Source organism: Heteronotia binoei, chromosome 1 (genome assembly GCF_032191835.1).
Source record: "Heteronotia binoei isolate CCM8104 ecotype False Entrance Well chromosome 1, APGP_CSIRO_Hbin_v1, whole genome shotgun sequence".
Lineage (NCBI taxonomy): Eukaryota > Metazoa > Chordata > Lepidosauria > Squamata > Gekkonidae > Heteronotia > Heteronotia binoei.
The window spans coordinates 256011592-256030836 of NC_083223.1; the positions used below are offsets into that span (position 1 = coordinate 256011592).

General features: G+C 46.9%; 1 protein-coding gene across 1 annotated transcript in view; it reads right to left on the bottom strand.

The window, feature by feature from the left end:
• The window catches only part of UBQLN4 (ubiquilin 4), a 20881-nt gene continuing 1636 nt past the window's right edge, over positions 1 to 19245 (bottom strand). Inside the window, exons 2-11 of the mRNA XM_060253824.1 lie at positions 18677 to 18828; positions 16177 to 16421; positions 15013 to 15275; positions 13995 to 14153; positions 12259 to 12481; positions 8793 to 8932; positions 7843 to 7926; positions 5757 to 5872; positions 3223 to 3400; positions 1 to 928 (exon numbers count right to left, since the gene is read on the bottom strand). Coding sequence (XP_060109807.1) covers positions 776 to 928; positions 3223 to 3400; positions 5757 to 5872; positions 7843 to 7926; positions 8793 to 8932; positions 12259 to 12481; positions 13995 to 14153; positions 15013 to 15275; positions 16177 to 16421; positions 18677 to 18828 — 1713 coding nt within the window. The 3' untranslated portion in view covers positions 1 to 775. The remainder of the gene's footprint in view (positions 929 to 3222; positions 3401 to 5756; positions 5873 to 7842; positions 7927 to 8792; positions 8933 to 12258; positions 12482 to 13994; positions 14154 to 15012; positions 15276 to 16176; positions 16422 to 18676; positions 18829 to 19245) is intronic.

The window sequence follows — 19245 nt, forward strand, 5'->3', positions numbered from 1 at the left end:
CTAGATGCATCAAGAAGTAAATGACATTCATGAGGAGACTTTTAAGGTAGATGATAAAACATAATTCCAGTCTAATTTCAAGCATCATGCCCTTAATTCAGGACATTTCCCCCTCTGCCTTCAAAGACCTCCAATCCCACGCCTCCATCCTCAAACCCAGGAGGGGCTCCTCTGTATTCCTCCAGCCAAAGCCCCCCACAAGCACCAAAGCGATGTTGGGAGTCCACAACCGAGGTCCGAAAGGGAGGGTCCGAGGGTATCGCAAGATGGGCTCCATCTTCGCTAGTAGTGTTTAAAAAGTCTTGCCCCTTGGATTATTGTTTTGCGTAAGGAAAGACAGCCTTTGGGTCAGTGAAACCAGATCGATCTCTCCTTGATCTCCAGGGAGGAGGAGGAGGAGGGAGGGGGCAGGAAGAGAAAGACAGCTTTTATTTTAAAAGCAAGCTAATCCAACACAATCATTTGGGTTAACTAGAAGTAAACACTTCTACCAACTAAACAGCCTAATTGGCAGGGAGACAGAACAAGGCGGGGGCGGGGGGAGGGAGGAAGAAATGAATATAGGTCTGGAAATGGCCACTCGATGAGAATCAGAATCCATGCGCGATGCAGTTTGGAAAGGGATCTCTCAGCTGCGCCGGGCTGAAGCTTGGCCTCTTCTTCTCTTTCGATCAGCAGGCAGCTACTGCGGGACTTGGGGGGCCATCGTGGCAGTCTCCTCGATGGGTCCCTGTGCTGGAGATGAGAGCAGGCAGACTGGAGGGGCCACAGGGCGTTAGGAAGGCTGCGAGCCCAGCAGTCTCTCGATGGCAGCGTTGATGTCCCCGCCCGTGGCGATGAGCGCCTGCAGGTTGGCCTCGCGGTTGATGAAACCCATGGCGTTGAGCTGCTCTAGCTGCTGCTGGAACCTCACTTCCGGGCTTTGAGCCTGACAAGAGAAATGGACCATTGGTGTCAACAGACTGAAGACTCGCCAGCAGAGGCTGGTGATACTAACTACCCCCATGGCCACCCTGAAGGATGTTGCCTGTCCTGGGTACCCGCTGCTTGGACAGCTGCCACAAAACTATCTTAAGGGCACCCCAGCTCAGTGACAGAGCACAGCTTTGGCATGCCCACGATCCCAGGCAGAATCCCTATACTTCAGGACTTTTAGTGAGAAACAAGCACAGTGGGAAACAGGACTGGGAAATACATGCCTCATTGTGGTCTCTATAATAAGGATTACAGAAGGGGTGTAAAACATGTGGCTCGGGGGCCAAATAAGGCCCTCAGAAAGCTCCTATCAGGCCCCCGAGCAACTCAGTCGTCTGCTTCCTTCTTCCTCTCTTGCTTCCTTCTGCATCACCGCTTGCTTTTTCAGGCTTGCTCAATCACACAGGAGCTACAGAGCAAAGCTCCTCCCTTGGGGAGGAAGTGGAGGAACGGGAGCTAGCTTTGCCAGGCTCTTTCAATTGCACAGCAGAGCTACTGAGCCAAGCCTCTCTTCCTTCTGTTGGCTGAGCCTCAGCAAGGAAATGAGTTGGATTAGGCTGAATGTGTGTGTTTGTTTGTGTCCTTTGTAAAGTTTTTATCTCCCTGACCTGGCATTGTATTTTATGACACACATGGCCCGGCCCAACAAGGTCAAGATCCGGCCCTCATAGCACCCCTGGATGTGCATAAGAAACAAATAGGAATATTGCTGTAATAGCACCAACCTTGTATCAAATTATTCAATGTAGCAAATGGAAAATTCATCAGTACAACCAATAATTTCATTCATACAATATAAATTCATTTGCACAAAAGGAGTCAAAAATCCACTTCCACACCAGAAACTACTCTTATACAGCACAAAATGGCAAGATGGAAACAATTATGAAATAAATTCTACAAAAGAATCCAGAGTCCACATGAGAATCCCAGGTGTAACTCTCATTCTGATTGCCTTTGTTAGCAAACCCTTCCAGGATTTAATAGGCAACAAATGGCCACCAATACAATGCAGGAATCTGCATATTTAAACCAGAGGAAATATTACTTACGCTAAACAGGCACAATCTTAAAAACTTAACACATGACTGAAGTACTAGCTTTTATCGTGCCTCGATGCTACACCACGATGAAAGGGTATTGCAAAGGACAGGATCTAGGCACACTAATAAAATAAAACAGGAAGACGACTGCTATCTAAGTACTCACAATCCATGTTACATCTGATCTCTGGCAGTTGCAGGATGCCACCCCCCACCATTCCCATCCCTGGTGCATCTGCAACTCTCTTTTTCATCACTTCTCTCTGCCATCCTTCATGGTGAAACATGCACTCTAAAGAATTTCCAACTGAACATCCCTTAAACAAAGGACAATTCCCCTTTTCAGACCCCACCCCCACATAGGCTCCCAGGGTCTCAGTCAATCCAGGTGCTAAGCCTGGACCCTCCAATCAAGAGGATGAACTCATTTGTTATGTGGGCCGGATCTGACATAAATGAGACCTTGTTGGGCCGGGCCATGTGTGTACTGATTTAAGATTAGGTAGCAGAGAGATAAATTTTATAAAGGACACAAACACAATTAAGGATTTAAAAAAAACAAAAACACTTAAAATAAAGCACTACCACTCGTTCTTTAAAGGGCTTTCTTTGTATTTCTCCCATGGGATTCAGAGAACTGGGCAAAGGAAGCTCCGGCTTTTTCCTTCCTTCCCCAGGGGACTAGGAGGGGGAGGAGCCTGGCAAAGCAAGCTCTCCCTCCCCCCTTTCACCCCAAAGGAGGAGCCTTAGCCAATGGAGCAAAGAGAGGCTTTGCTCTATAGTTCCTGTGTGACTGAGCAAGCCTGGCAAAGCAAGCTGTGATGCAGAAGGACGCAAGGGAGAGAAGCAGATGACAGCCAGTTGCTCGGGGACCTGATAGAAGCCCTCTGGGGACCTGATTCAGCCCCTGGGCTGCATGTTCAACACTTTGGGTTAACACATCAAATGGCTAGTGTGTTATCACTCTCAGTTAGAAAAGGATGCTCTTCTTTGCACCTTCTTTGCAGCCACAGCATCTCCCAGACTGCTTTCCATCACCGTATCTGTCAAGGTGTCTCTTGCCCCTCTCATCTCACTACAAGCCTGAAAGCCTGGAGAACCACTGCCCGGGAAAGCTGACGTTTGTCCTAGGTGGATCAATGTTGTGAACATTAGAGGGGGAGACACTGCACCAAGCAGAGGAGAAAAAGCGTGCCTGACATACTTGAGAGTTTGTGCCAGCCAGGAGGTGGATCATGTGCTGCATGAGCTGCTGGTGTGGATTGCTGTCTCCGGCTGGAGAGGCACTGGCAGGCGTCGAAGCGGAGGACATGGGGGTCTCGGGGATTGTGCTTCCTCCGGCAGAAGGTGGGGGGGCTCGAGGAGTCCCAAAAGACCCAAGGCTGCGGAAAGGGAGAGAAGGTCCAAGGGTGAGACGACGGGGAGGCTAACTTGGTCTGGAAATTTTAGGAACCTGAAAAGGGCTCCTTGGGTTCTGTTGCTCCAATTGCCAAAACCGCTCAGCATTTTTTGAACAGGAAATGGAAACCCCATTACCTTTTGTGCTTACAGAAATGCAAAAAAGAGCAGATTGCAACTAGCTGCTTGACAGAATTTGACTTGGCTGCCAAGTTAAAAAAAAAAAAGGACCAAACCCACCAATAGTGCCTGGTCTGTATAAAATTCAGGCTTTCTGCAACTTAGATCCAAGTGGGCAGCCATGTTGGTCTGAAGCAGTAGAACAAGTCGCACCTTTAAGACCAACAGTTTTATTCAGAACGTAAGCTTTCGTATGCAGGGATACTTCTTCAGATGAGGGGTTAAGGTACAGTGGGCTGAGATACATGCAGTTGGTGGGTTAAGAGTGCAACAAAGCTAGGCTCACATGGCAAAACAGTGTAACAAATTAGAAGATGTCCTTTTGTTTTACCTAGACTTGCAGCAACACCAATTGGCAAGCAACTTTCATTACCTTTTATGACTATCCAGACCAAATGGCCTTCTAATTTGTTAGTTTTGACATGTGATCCTAGCTTTGTATCAGTTTGCACTCTTAACCCACCAATTACATGTATTTCAGCCCACTCTACCTTATCCCCTAGTCTGAAGAAGTATGCCTGCATACGAAAGCTTACGTACTGAATAAAACTTCGTTGGTCTTAAAGGTGAAACTTGACTTTTTCTGCAACTTAACAGCTCTTCCATTTGCCACCGGAAGAGGTCAGGCTACAAGAAGAACGATCTCTCTCTCTCTCGTGGCTGAGCTGCGCTGCCCCTCCCCACCCTACAGCCCTTCAGACAAAACAAAGATAACCAGAAGAGGAATGCAGGAAGGTGAAGGCCGCAGCTGCTGCCTGTTCCTGCCTTAGCTCAAGTATTCTGCCTAATACTTCCTTTGCCCCAGATGCAGAGAACATGGAGTGTTCTCCAAACAATGGATCAGGTGGGTAGCCGTGTTGGCCCGAAGCAGCGGAACCAAATCTGAGTCCAGTGGCATCTTGAAGGTTTACAAAGTTTCATTCAAGGTGTTTTATTCACTGTGTCTGAAGAAGCGTGCAAGCACGCAAAAGCTTACACCTTGAATAAAACTTTGGGTTTTTTCTACCAATTTTTTTTTTAATTTATAACATACGTAACAGTGAATTAACCGACACAAAAAAGAAAAAAAACAAATACAGATATCAAATACAAATAAGAAATAACACACCACTAACAAATAATTAACAATTAAACCGGAGGACATGAGGATATATCTAATTCAATTACATTTCTTCTTCCCATTTAATTCCAAATTCTTATTTTCTTATCACCATTTTTCTTTAGTTCTGCCCCTTTTTCATATATATCCTACTGTCTAATCAACTTACATACTAAGTTCTCCTTCTCTATCCATTCCATAGATTCCATAAATTCTACACATTCTATACATCCGTCTATATTTCCCAGTTAGCCTTCTAGTTTCCATGTTATTCCTAACCAATCATATAAAAATTGCCACTTTTTTACATTCTTGAATTACTTTGTTGGTCTTAAAAGTGCTACTGGACTCAAACGTTATTCTGCTCCAAATAATGATGGTTCTTTGTATCTAGTTTTTAATGCAACCCCTTTTTTTGAAGTTTAGCAAAAAAAAAAAAAAGGCTGATTATAAATGAACCTGAACACCGAAAGGAGTGTTTATTTGCTTTTTTGAAAAACTGCCACCTTTTGCATTCTGCCAGTGTTGCATGCTACTGTGAGGGCACCGGTCAAACAGCAAGAGCCAAATTAGCCTTTCGCAGAATCAAACAGCAACGAGCGATTTTTCATCCCAGGGCCACAGGCTGCCCACCCCATACCTGCTTGTGGTCTACGCCCCCTCCCTGGATGCTGAACTGTATAATTGCTTTTAATGTTTTGACAGGTTTTTTATGTTTGACTATATTCTTACCCACCCTGAGGGAAGGATAAAAATCTAATAAATAAATGAGAAGACGACGACTGTAGATTTATACCCCGCCTGTCTCTCCAAATCAGAGACTCAGAGCAGCTTACAATCTCCTGTATCTTCCTCCCCCACAACAGACACCCTGTGAGGTGGGTGGGGCTGAGAGGGCTCTCACAGCAGCTGCCCTTTCAAGGACAACCTCTGCCAGAGCTATGGCTGACCCAAGGCCATTCCAGCAGCTGCAAGTGAAGGAGTGGGGAATAAGTCCGCACACTTAACCGCTACACCAAACTTGTTCTCCATCATCCCTAGACATGAGAGCTCTCCATTACCTGGGCACCAGTCCCGGGGCCTCTGTCTGCAGCGTCTGGAGCCCTTGCTGGATCTGGAGAAGGGCCTGCATGGCTCGAGGGTTGGTCATGACGGAGAGAGAATCGGGGTTCTGCATCTGGGGTGACAGAAGAGAACCGCCGGGATCAGTGGATTAGTGGACGGGATGTTCAGACAGCCACTTCCTGTGTGTGGCTCATAGGCGCCAATATATCCTTCTGAGCCTTTTGTTCTTAGCTACGAAACTGCTGCTCTTGGCCAGTTTCTGAAAGACTGAATGACAACTCCTCTATTGCTCCAGGAGCCATGCCCACTATTTTGGATCTCTAAGTGCCACAAGGAAGCAGCTCCAGCACGAGCCTGATCTTGTCAGAACTTGGCAGTTATGCATAGCTGATCACGGTCTGTACTTGGATGGGAAACCATCACGGAAGACTATAGTTGCTATGCAAAGGAAGGCAATAGCAGACCACCTCCACTCATTTTTTGCCTTGAAAACCCCATGATAAGAATGTAAGAGAAGCCATGTTGGATCAGGCCAATGGCCCATCCAGTTCAACACTCTTTCACACAGTGGCCAAAAAAAAAAGTCCACCAGTGGAGCTAGTAGCCCCATTGTGTCCCCTCACAAGCACCAAGAATGCAGAGCATCACTGCCTCAGACAAAGAGTTCCAACAATACGCTGTGGCTAATAGCCACTGATGGACCTCTGCTCCATATGTTTATCCAATCCCCTCTTGAAGCTGTCTATGCTTGTAGCCGCCGCCACCTCCTGTGGCAGTGAATTCCATGTGTTAATCACCCTTTGGGTGAAGAAGGACTTCATTCTCTTGTAAACGTAACTTCATGAGCTTACCATAAATCAGTTGCACCTTGACCTTAGCACATACAAGGATTTCTGACTGGAGTAAAGGGCTTGCACATCCACTGTGCTTTTGGGATCTCCCTTCTGATCCTCCAAGTCTGCCACTGTTGTTCTCCAAAGTGCTCTCCACTTCTTTAAAGGACTCCAGCCTTGTCCCCTGCTGCCTGGAACTGCCTCTCCTCCTCCAAATCCCCTCTCCTGAACAATTTTTGCACAAGCCCTTGGGGTCCTCACCCTCCACCAAAACTCAGACATATACTTGGGAAGGACTGCGACTCAATGGTAGAGGATTTCCTTAGCATGCAGAACGTCCCAAGTTCAATTCCTGGTGCCAAGATCCAAGGCCTGGTGCAGCCTACAGGCTCCAGGGAAGCCTATAGCTATAGAGGGCCTACATTTCCCAGGATACCTTCTGTCCCTCTGGTTGGGTGGAAAGCAGTTTTGGAGGGAAAACTTGCCCAGAGGGGTAGGACCAGGTAGGAAGGAAAGAAAGGGCCCAGCTGGAGAGGGAGGGTTGTTCTCTCTCTGGAAAAAGCACAGCTAGGGAAAGGCTGCAGCTAGGAAGGTTCCATCATCCAAAGAGTGGTAAGTCAGTTGGAAATAGAGGAAGGGAATTTATAGTTAGTCGTGTCAGGACTTTTTTTCTTTGTACCAACTTTACTGTTTCCATGTTCACTACTGCACTAAAAGTTACAACCCACTTGTTCGTTCTTGAGCACTTACTGTAAACTTATTGTTGTCATACTATCTGGGTCTGCACATCTCTTCGGTCACAGATAGGTTTTGTTAAGAAGGAAAAGCAGGATGATAGCAGTCAGTAGAAGGCCCTCCCTGGTCCCCTGCTTGACACCTGGCATCTCCAGTTAGAAGATCTGGCAGTAGGTGATGGAGAAGACCTCTGCTTGAGACCCTGGAGAGCCACTGCCAGGCTGAATAGACAAGACTGACCAAGGCTCCATTGTACTGGAAACACTCAACTTGCACCTGCCAACCTTCTTCCACACAAAAAAAGTTCCACAGAGGGCGGAGACCCACCTCCTTCCTGTTACTACAAAGCACCATGCACAATGGCGGTGCTACACCCAATGCACAGTGGTGGAGCTACAGAAAACACCACCAAAGCTGGACAAGAACATCCACCCATCTGAAGCTTCAGTCCCAGGCATAGGACTGCCCCCCCATCCCCTTGCAATTCCAGGACCGCCACACTACTCCACCTTACCTGCTGTAGAAAGGCAGGGAGCTGAAGCCGTAGCTGCTCCTGGAGCGGAGGGTTGCCAGCAAGGAGGGGGACATTCACCATCATCTGCAAAAAAGACAGGAGGGGGAGGGGCAGCTTTTGCAAGCCCTTTACATAGCTAAGCACTGAGCGAGGCGTGGTAGTTGGACAGTGAAGACTAGGAAAGGCCTGGATTCAGATGAAGCCTGTGAGTAGCAGTAAAAGAGAGCAAAGAGTCCAGTAGCGTCTTAAAGACTAACAAAACCTGCGGCAGGGGATGAGTTCTTGCGAGTCATTCCTCACTTCTTCAGATACAGCCAAAATATATCTAGCTGTAGCTGAAGAATGAGCAGTGACTCGCAAAAGCTCATCCCCTGACACAAATTTTATTAATCTTCAAGGCGCTATTGGACTTTTGCCCTTTGCTAGTACGTTGTATAAACCCCATCTACTTTACAGCAAGGATAAAATGAGTTAAAGGGAAGGCACTGTGCAAGCCACCCTGAGCTCCACTGACTGAAAGGCAGGATAAAAATCAGACTAAACAGACATTTTGATGCTGCGGAAATCAAACTGATACGGGGGGATTTGGGTCTGAACAGTCTCCCAGCTGAACAGCAAGGATGTTTTCAAGCTCCAGGAAGTTTTGAGGAAACCTGCCTATACTGCAACACTTTAAAAGATCAACCGGAACATATGGAGATTAAAAGAATTGGGCCATAGCTTTATCCAAGGCTTTTTTGGCGGGGGCAGCCCAGGAGCTCATTTGCATATTAGGCCACACCCCGTGATGCCAAGCCAGCCGGAGCTGCATTCCTGATAAAAAAAAAAGCCTTGGCACCTTTGACACGCCTGGTTAAAAGCACTCCTCAGTGTCACCCAATGGAGACTTCCATTCTAAATCCCTTCTCACTGCACCCCCTGATCTGGAAAGCAGACTATACTCCACTCACCTGTGCTGCAAGGTCAGGGTTCTGGGCAAGCGTCTGCATCATGGTGCGCATGTAAGGGGCAGAGGTCACGTTCTGCATGATCTGGGGGTTCTCCGAGATCTGCTGTAGGAGGCCTTGCATCTCAGGGCTACTAAACATCCCTAGAAATAATTGGGGGGGGGGGGATTAAAAAAATGACCAGGAGGAGAAATGAATATGTGATTCTGCTACAACGATTAGGTAAAGACTCCTACCAAAAAAATACAACCATGGGACAAACAGGGAGAAGCTGTATCTCACAATCCCTCTATTCCTTGTAATCTCCAAACTTCCCAGTTCCCACAGTTCATAACACCAAATATACTAATTCAGGACTGAGAGCAATTGAAACTGTGGGTTACATTTGATGGAAAATTTAAGTTCTGGTTATCTATGTGGCACCGTGGTCACACCATGTGGCACTCCAAAACAGATCAGGGGAAACGCAGATTCCCAGCATGCAATGCTGCATCTTAATTCACGTGGGCAGGCACAGGCTTATTGTAGGTTGGAGGCTGCTTTCTGGCTTGGTTTAGTAATGTGGGGGCAATTGGAGGCTTGGACTCGCATGTCAAAATATACCCCTGAAAGCTGAGGCTGCAAGAAATGAACCATGGAGTAAACGGAACTGCTGTCGCAAACAGACACTGGCATAAGAAGCTGTACTCAGCCTGCAGAATGATCAGCACCTCAGAAAGGAGTACTTAACGTTATGGAAAAGAGAGCGGCAGGAACCAGAAGGGGCAGAGTAAAAAGGGTGACTGTAAAGAGGCACAGGATAGGACCCCTGTCAAGCCCCCCATTCCTTCATCCTATTTGGTTTACAACTGCTGTGTGATTATTCAGGTTTTATTGACCCACTCTGTGTCTCTCTGTTATGTCTACAGAAGAATGCTGGAGTGTCGAAGTTATAGCCCTCCTCTGCATTTTCTCAGAGTCCTTATCAGTTACCCAGAGCTTTGTAGAATTGCCTTGTAGAAGTTTTATAGCGAGTTATAGATGTTATTGTAACCCCTTAACCTTTAGGATTGAAAAGCTACCGCCTTGCTAACGGCTATTCCCCATCTATATAATGCTTCCCCTTGCTTTTGTTTCTTAATCTTCTCACTGAACCCGTCACTGATATCCTATCCTATCTACAATAAATGAATCTATTTGCAAATACAAAAGATCTCATGGGTGACTTGACAACCCCCACCTCCAGTTTTAAAGGAGCTGACTTAGACGTTGGGGCTTTTTCTTCAGCACAGCCCAGCTGGTCTTCTTACTGGAGGAGTGCTCCACTAAACAGAAACCGAGAGCCTTGAGTGACAGGCTGATCCAAGCAATCTGATTGGTTAGCATCAGCTGAGCAGAGAAAGACTTCTGAACTGAATGCCGAGGAGGATGGGGTCTGATTTGAGCCTTAGCTGAGAGCAGTTTAGCACAGACAGAGAACTGAGGGAAAGTTAAACATCATGAGCCCCGGCCTGGTGGAATCAGCTCCTTCTGGAGATCCAGACCCTACCTAACTTAATGCCATTTCGTAGGGCCTGCAAGACGAAGCTATTCCGCTCAGCTTTCAGTTGAGGCAGTGGACATCCTTATTTCTATCTGCTTGGCCTCCCTTGCCTGTCATGATGCTATCTTATTTTAATCTTATCAATCTATTATTCCATCTCTGGGCCTACTGCTGTAGGGATATATAGAACGCGGCCAATGGAAACCACCGCCTGTGACATATATGTTGTTTGTTTTATTATATTTTATGGTTTTAGCTTGTAAAAGCTTTTGTTGTTATCTGCCCTGAGCCCGCTTGCGGGAAAGGGCAGAATACAAATTAACACAAATAAATTGGCAAAATAAGTTTGGGAAGTAAGCAAAAACTCCCATGTGGGCCAAGGAAAGGGGATGGATCTTCTAGTGCAGGGGTCCCCAACCCCCGGTCCGTGGACCGGTACTGGTCCATGGTCTGTTAGCAACCATGCCGTGAATTGTATAATTATTTCATTATATATTACAATGTAGTAATAATAAGACAACGACATTGGATTTATACCCTGCCCTCCAAATCTCAGAGCAGCTCACGATCGCCTTTAGCTTCTTCCCCCACACCAGACTCCCTGTAAGGTGGATGGGGTTGAGAGAGCTCACCCAGAAGCTGCCCTTTCAAGGACAACTCTGTGAGAGCTATGACTGACCCAAGGCCATTCCAGCAGCTGCAAGTGGAGGAGTGGGGAATCAAACCCGGTTCTCCCAGATAAGAGTCCGCACACTTAACCACTACACCAAACTAACAGAAATAAAGTGCACAATTGTATCATCCTGAAACCATCGCCACCGCCTCCCACCTCTGGTCTGTGGAAAAATGGTCTTCTACAAAACCGGTCCCTAGTGCTGAAAAGGTTGGGGACCACTGTTCTAGTGAAAAGAGAATTTCCACACCCAGTCATTCAGGTAGTTCATCTGTTGATGTCTCATCACTATTGTACCTTGAACTTTATATTAATAAAGCTTTTCAAAATTTAAAAAAAAAAAATCAGGTAGTTCTGAAAAGTGCACAGAGATCCCTAGTCTGGTGTGGTTAGAAACTAGATTTTGAGACCTTTAGAGTCAGTTAAAAACTCAAGACGACTACTGGTGTGTCAATCTAAAACTGATTTTAGAGTTATATACTGAAGTTACCTCAGACGTTTTACCCCTGACTTCACCTGAACTTTCCCCTCTATGTTGAATAAATATTTTATTAATTTGGAATTTCAAAATGCTTTGAGTCCCATTTAAGCTGAAGGGGGCTCCTGAACCTTCCTTCAGGTTCCTGGGCTGAGCTCACAGCCAAAACGTCATACTGTGACAGGGCGGGACGTCCAGAGTTATTTGGGAAAGAAGAAAACAGGACACTTAGAAGGAGGAGGCAGGAAAGTTTGTCTTTCTGTAGTGCGAAATAGGATCCACATCTTTTACTGGATGTAAAAAGCAGTGTTAAACTGCCTTTGTTTTTTTAAGTTTTATAATAATAATATGATGATATTGGATTCATATCTTACCCTCCACTCTGAATCTCAGAGTCTCAGAGCAGCTCACAATCTCCTTTACCTTCCCTCCCCCAACAGACACTCTGTGAGGTAGGTGGGGCTGAGAGAGCTCTCCCAGAAGCTCCCCTTTCAAGGACAACTCTTACAGGAGCTATGGCTGACCCAAGGCCATTCCAGCAGGTGCAAGTGGAGGAGTGGGGAATCAAACCCGGTTGTCCTGGATAAGAGTCCACACACTTAACCACCACACCAAACTGGCTCTCATAATTACTACAAGCCATGTCTTGAGCCCCATCCAGGCCTGTAAAGCAATGCAGCAATTGAGTAAAGCACACAATCAGTCCCTCTGCCAGCGTACCCAAGCTTGTCTAGATAGCCACCGCTGTTGAACCCACCACCCAGAGCTTGTATTACCCAAGCTGGGGTGTTCTTACCAGATCCTAGGCTGGCTGCATTGATCCCCAAAGGGTTGGACAAAGTGGGCGTGCTTTGGGGAGGGACAGAGCTGGTGCTCCCTTCACTGCTGGGTGCCTGGCTTTGAGAAGCGGCTGTGGGACTCCAAGGGTTGGGTAAAGGCTCCCTGTTCTCTGTCCGCAGAGGCTGGGGGGTTGAGGTGTCGGAGCTTCCGGCCAAGGCAGAAAACGGGTTGTTGCCAAACTAGACGGGAGAGAAGACGTTACAGAGTCAGACCAAGGGAAAAGATAACAAAAGCCCCATCTGAGAATTCCATATGCTACTTTCTACATCCTGACACAAGATTCAGAAAAGTGTGATCCTGATTTCAAAGTCTGCAGGATAGGGCGGGATATAAATCGCAAATTAAAATTAAATTAAAGGTAAACAGACAACTTCCAGAATCAACTGGAAACAGTATTCTATAAATGAGAGGCCAGCACTGAAAAGGCCCTCCCCTCTAGTCACCATCTGACTAACTTAAGAGACCCCTGGAGAAGTGTGTACTGTGCACAGTATGTGGGTCCATGAGGAGGTGGCAGCAGGAGTCCTTCAAGTGTCATGGTGACAGGCTGTTTATGGCCTTGAAGGTCAAAACCAGCACCTTGTACTGTGCTCAAAAACAAACCAGCAACCCAAATAGTTCCTTCAAACATCACAGTCTCCACTACTCATCAGAAACAGTCACAATTTTGCAGAAAGGTAGCCCCCCGTTGCAGCAGTTTAGCCTGAGCTTGCAAGCATCCATAGACACCCAGTGGACATTTACTGCCGCTCACCTGAAGTCAATGGATCCAAGCTTACAGGAATAATGAAGCTTGACTAAAGATAAGTGCAAAGTCTGAATTAGCTAAGCAAGGCTGGCAAATGAGCTAATGAACCAGAAACCATGGTTTGAAAGTGGTCTGTGCTAACCATGGCTTGGAGTGAGATCTGAATTGACCAGCCATAACATCAGCCATTTTTTCTGGAAGGCTGAGCAGGTAAGACTGCACAAAAAGAAGACAAGTGGGTTTCAGCTGAGGTTAGGTCTAGAGCATGTTTGGAAGTTCAAACCATGGTTTGCATTCTGAACTGCAAGTAATGTCTGAACTGAACCTTGTAAGAGAACTGGGGTAAAAACAAAACCAAAAAAACGCCTGAGAAGACCAAGTAGGGACATGAGTTTCCTTAGTGAACAATCCCAGGCTCTGTGTGGTTACCACAAATGGTGCAACCAAACACAGCAAGTGGAACCCAAAGCACCTGAAGACACACATCCCTGGATCAGACCCATTGGATGACTTCTCACACACCAGAAGGCAGAGACTGGATCCAACCCATTGATTTATATATTTACAATACTTTTACAATCTGTTTCTATTTGGAAAGCTCCTAACCAGACTACAAAATCATAAAAGCATATTTCAAAATCCAAAGCATGACAACAGCATTGATCAGAATTTCCCTGAGGCAACAAAACCTCCACCGATAAAAACCCAACAGAACAAATAAAGTCTTCACCTTCCCCAGATAAGGTCACAAAGCAGAAAAGCAGGCCTGAAGAGGAAAGCTCTAAATGCTCCCCAAAGGAAGTCTATTCAGGGGAAGGGTATCAGCACCTTGAATTGATTCTGGAAACATGCAGAATCAGTTCTGCTGAAGGGCAGAAATGCTCATGCTAACTTTTTGCTGCACAACGATATATAAAAATTCCACAAAGTCCAGCCTAGCATACCTGCTCCCTGGCAGCGCTGAACATGGGCTCCTGAATGTCCGTGTACATCCGGCGCAAAGCGTTGTACCCTCCTGGGATGCTCTCCAGGTTGCTCAGGGCTCGGTCCTGGTTGCGCATCATCTCCTGCATCATGGCCGGGTTGCGTGCCAACTCCATGGTCTTGAAAGAGAACGAAGAACAGAGGACTCAGAACAAGCCCAACCATCCCTGGATTTCTTCCCTATGAAAACCCAAGATTAGACCATCCCCAAGCCCGCAGTCAGAATAACTCCACAGATCTGGCATGTTATTTTAAAACAAGCATGCAAGTGGCAATTCCTGGGAGTTGGGAGAAAACTCTCAGCTCGCTTTCCTAGAAGCCTACAAAAAGCAGATCACGTGGGTCCCTGGAAAAACACCCTGGTATGCATTCCAGTCTCTCTACAACATGCAGCCTCCTGCAGCAAGGTGGGCACTGAGGTGAGTCCCAGGATGCGAGGAGAACAGGTGTGAAGGGATCAGAATGCCCCAACATTGCAACAGTTGATGCATTGCTAGGGAGGGGCTGTGGCTTAGTGGAAAAACCTCTGCTTTGCAGGCAGAAGATCAATCCCCGGCACTGCCAATCCCCGGCTCAATCCCCAGTTCAATCCCCGGCACTGCCAGTTCAAAGGATCAAATAACAGATGAAAGACCTCCACCTGAGATCCTAGAGAGCTGCTGCCAATCAGAGTAGACAACACTGACCTTGATCGATGGTCTCAGTATAAGGCAGCCTCATGTGCAAACCCAAAAATACAGGCTGCATCCGACATTTCCATGGCTGCACCGGGGAAAGCAGCGCTGCTAACAAAATTCATCTGGCCCACACCCCTTTTAAAGAACACAGCAGCAGGCAAGCAGCTCTAAACCGTGGTTTTGCCAGATGCGTGCTTGGCTACTATACTATATCAGGGTTAGCACAACCCATGATCTGGACTGGACTCGACACAGACAAGCAGATTTCCCTAGCCAACAGGGAAGAGGAACAGCCAGCCACCTGGCGCATGAGCTCTGGGTTGTTCAGCATGTGACTGATCTCTGGGTTGCGCTCCATCAGTTGCTGCATCTGGGGGTTGGCCATGATCATCTGCCTCATGAAGTCTGGGTTGGACATCATGTTCTGGACCAGGGGATTCTCCATGATCTGGGACAGCATTTCTGGGTTGGACATCAGCTGCCGCTGCATCTGCTGCTGCAGCTCCATGAAGTTGGCAGAGCCCATACCCAAGTGGCCGAGTCCAGCGATGCCCCCGAAGCCAGCTGAGAGACAGAGAAAGAAGAGAGATGAGTAAAGATAAGAGCCAAGGAAGAAGAGCTGGCCTCCATGCCCTGATCTAGAGAAAACCCCTGCACTCTATCCCCTGTCATCGAGGCTGGCTTACTGGAAAAGGCCCAAAGCAAAAGCTCGGTCCATGTTGTTCTGTGGAGCAGAGACAAGAGCCAAATAAGCATTTGGGTGAAGTCTGCATGACCTCTGCCAACTGCAAAGTCTGCAAGCTTTTCTGTGTGGCAAATTTTCACAGCAACTGAACAAGAAGTTGAAGCCGCCCCCCCCCCCCCCTCCAAAAAGGCTCAGGCAGTGGGTTAAACATCCCGACAGTCCTTCTAAGTCCCCACTCCAGTCCTGACATTTAGTGATATGTATGCAGCATGTGAGATTTGTGGACGTTCAGTGGCACTAGAAGGCACTTCCTGGCCCCTGCTGGTGCTTCGCAGGTGGGCGAGTGGGGGGGGCACAACAGCATGCAACATCGCCAGAAGTGACATCATGACAGTGAGGGTGATACTCTAGGATTAGCCAAAACTTTATGATTCAGTCCTGAAGCTCTCAGTGCATCCTACTGCATCAACCTCAATGGCACATTGAAATTTCAGAGGGGGGGGGGGGGGGAGAGTGCCGAAGCAATATCATGCTTCAGAGCACCTGTCTCCACCCACAAAATCTCCTGGCCATTCTTCCCAGGTCCTGGTGGTGAGAAGAGACTGAGGCAGGTACACCATTGCCAGGCAGCTCTTTCCACTGGGTGAGAACAGTGGGTGAAAAGGAAGGAAAGCCAAGACCTGGCTTTCCAGTAGAGTCAAAACTCTCTAGTTCTCCCAATTCTCTGGTAGTGCAAAAAAAAAAAAGAGAAACCAGGCACCCAAACTGATGAAGACTCACACAAGATGGACGTGGCGCCACTGGGCGTCCCTTCTGCCGTCGGGCCTGGAGCAGCCCCAAGCCCACTGCTTCTCCGGCTGTTATTCCCTGCATCTGAAAGCGCGTTGCTGGACGTGGAAGGCTGTGATGGGGTGGCAGGAGAAGCGGGGGCTGTGGAGGGAGCCGCAGCAGCAGCTGTAGTGGTAACAGGAGGGGCAGGAGGAGGAGGAGATGAAGCTGCTGCCACTGCCGAAGGATCTTGAGACCTGTGGAAAACACCAAGTGAGAGGCAAAAGCTTTATATGGAGGCAAAAGGAAGGAAGGGTTTTGACCCAGGCTCAGACAACTTGGACTGGAAAAAGAGAAGACATCACCAAGAAACATTTCCTGCAGGATTTATATTCAGCAACACTGGGAAATTTGAATTTTGTGCTCAAGCGTCCCATATTTTTGCAGTATGGGAAACACTGGTGGAGACGTGGAACTTGCAACACTTTTTTTTTTTTTTTTTTAAATGCAATTCATTACTCGTCATAACAGCTGGGACATTTGCACATGTCTATAGTAACAAACCCACAAAAGGAACAGCCTGCACACAGGACATCATGTTCTTCCCAGGAGTCAGCAGCAATACATTAGTGCTGAAGAGTGGCTCATGTGTGAACATGTCGATGCAAAAGCTGCCAACTCTTGCACCCGTTTTGGATCAAGAGCAGCAAAGACTGGTTTGGGGGTTCTTTTGTTATTGTTGCAAAATTCATCTCCTGCCCTTGCAACCATGCCATCCCTCAATCAAATTTATCTGTGCCACAATGCGGAAGGCTGTTAAGGCTGCTTTCAAAGGTTATCGGATTCCTGACTTCTCACTAGGGCCAAAGTGCAACAACCAGTTAAGTAGTCCACAAACCCAAGAATGTCACTGTGTAATGTGGGTTTAGGAGACTGTTTCTTTAGTGTAGAGAGCCAGTTTGGTATAGTGGTTAAGTGTGCGGACTCTTATCTGGGAGAACCAAGTTTGACTCCCCACTCTTCCACTTGCACCTGCTAGAATGGCCTTGAGTCAGCCATAGCTATGGCAGGATTTGTCCTTGAAAGGGCAGCTACTGTGAGAGTCCTCTCAGCCCCACCCACCTCACAGGGTGTCTGTTGTGGGGGAGGAAGATGAAGGAGTTTGTGAGCCGCTCTGAGACTTTGAATAAAGAGTGGGATATAAATCCAATACCTTCTTCTTTAACTGCACAATGGTGCCATGGATTAGGAAGACTGGGAAGGGTATTGCTTTTCAACCTGTTCCACCTCCCCAGCCCTCTAGCAGCCAGAGGCAAAACCTGAGCTACACAAAGCACCTCCTCCAGCATTTCCAAATAGATTTTAACAGCAGCTCTTTATTTTTGGGGGTATTTGCTCTAATGTTATTTAAAAGAAAAAAAGGAAATGTACAGTAAACAGGAAAAAAAACCCACCAAAGTGAAGCACAGTTCAAGCAATAATTTTCATTGGCAGTAACCTCTGTTAAAAGTTACATTTTGTTATAATTTGATTCAGGCCTTGAATTCAGGAGCTGGAGAAGCCCACACCACCACTTCTTATGTGATTTTGGGTGGCGGGTGGCTTGCAGACCTTTTGACTGGGGGGTGGCCAAGGAGAGCTCTAGGTGATCAAGACCTGCTCGGGCTGGCTGGATCTCTAGCCAGCCCAAGGAGGCCTCGCTTGCCCAGGGCTCTCCTTTCTTGCCTCAGGTTGTTTTTGGCTGGTGGGGGAAAGACATAAGCTTATTAGTTATGTTAACAAGCTCCACCTGTTTTTCTACAAAACAACCCAATTTTATTAAAGTAAATGTCATTGTTTCATGCTCAACTAATTAGAGAAAAAAAAAACTAAATTAAATGTCAAATTTACTAGTAGAAAAAATTTCTCTCTGATTCCTTTAAAAACAGTTGGCCAATAACTGACTAGTTGGTCCACCAAGTCAGTTTCTGTCCAGACCTTTTCATTTTAATCTGCAGCTGCCTGAGTCAACTTTAAGAATTGATCTTTATTATTACTAAGAGTACTATCGATGCTTTATTTGATGCTGTTACAATGGGGCCATTTTTACCTTCTTGTAAACTGCCTCAAGTGCAGTTACATAATGAGATGATGTGGCAGAATTTAAGCAAACCTGTCAGCAGTGATGAGGAAGGGGAACCTGAGAAACGACAACTGCTCAGCCCACTGAAGAAAGAAGCACAGGAAGACAAACTGATTCATGGCACCGAAGCAACCTGCAGACTGCATGGCCAAGAAGTGGTGTGGAACTTCCAGGAGACAAAGGGCCATTGCAAATGCACACAACAGACTGATTTGCATACCACTGACATCTACGTGACGCCGGAGTTCCCAACTCACACGTCACTTTTATGCATTAAGATCAGAATTCAGTAAAAACTGTTATTGTGCCAAGCTAAGAAAGAAAATCTATGCATGCCCACAACTTTAGCTAACTTAACTATCCTGTTTCCCAGAGGAACTTTCTTCTTACTTTTGCGGCGTTTTGATCACCAGGTGAACTGTTAGTCCATCTTTGATCCCGTGCTGATTCAGTGTATCGCTGTCCTTCAGAATCTTCCCGGCAAAGATCAGAACCAGCTGATCCTGTTTGGCTTTGAACCGTCTGGAGATCTCCTCTTTAAACTGGAATGGGAACACTCATAAGATCACTTTCTTCCCCACCCTACCAGGCAAAAAGTGGCAGTCTAGAATGGTTCTCCTGGGAATTAAAGGTGGTGGGAGTCACCCGTCCCCTCCAGTACTGCATCTGCTTTCCAATTCCTTGCCCCCTCCCACCATGGTTACTATTCAGCCCCCAGCCTATACAGAACCCCCTGTGGCAACTCCTGCTAAATCCCACCTAACACAAGTGTTGCTGCTAGGTATTTCCCAGCTACCCAAAGCCTCTCTTCACTCTCACCCCGTCATTATTTTTATTCTTGGACCACAAGCTGACTAGGCAACCTATTCATTTAAGTTAATTAATAACCCTCAATTTCATCACACACAGGTCCGCCTTCCAAGACTGTTGTTGAGAAAACAAAGATTGCATGATGAGGA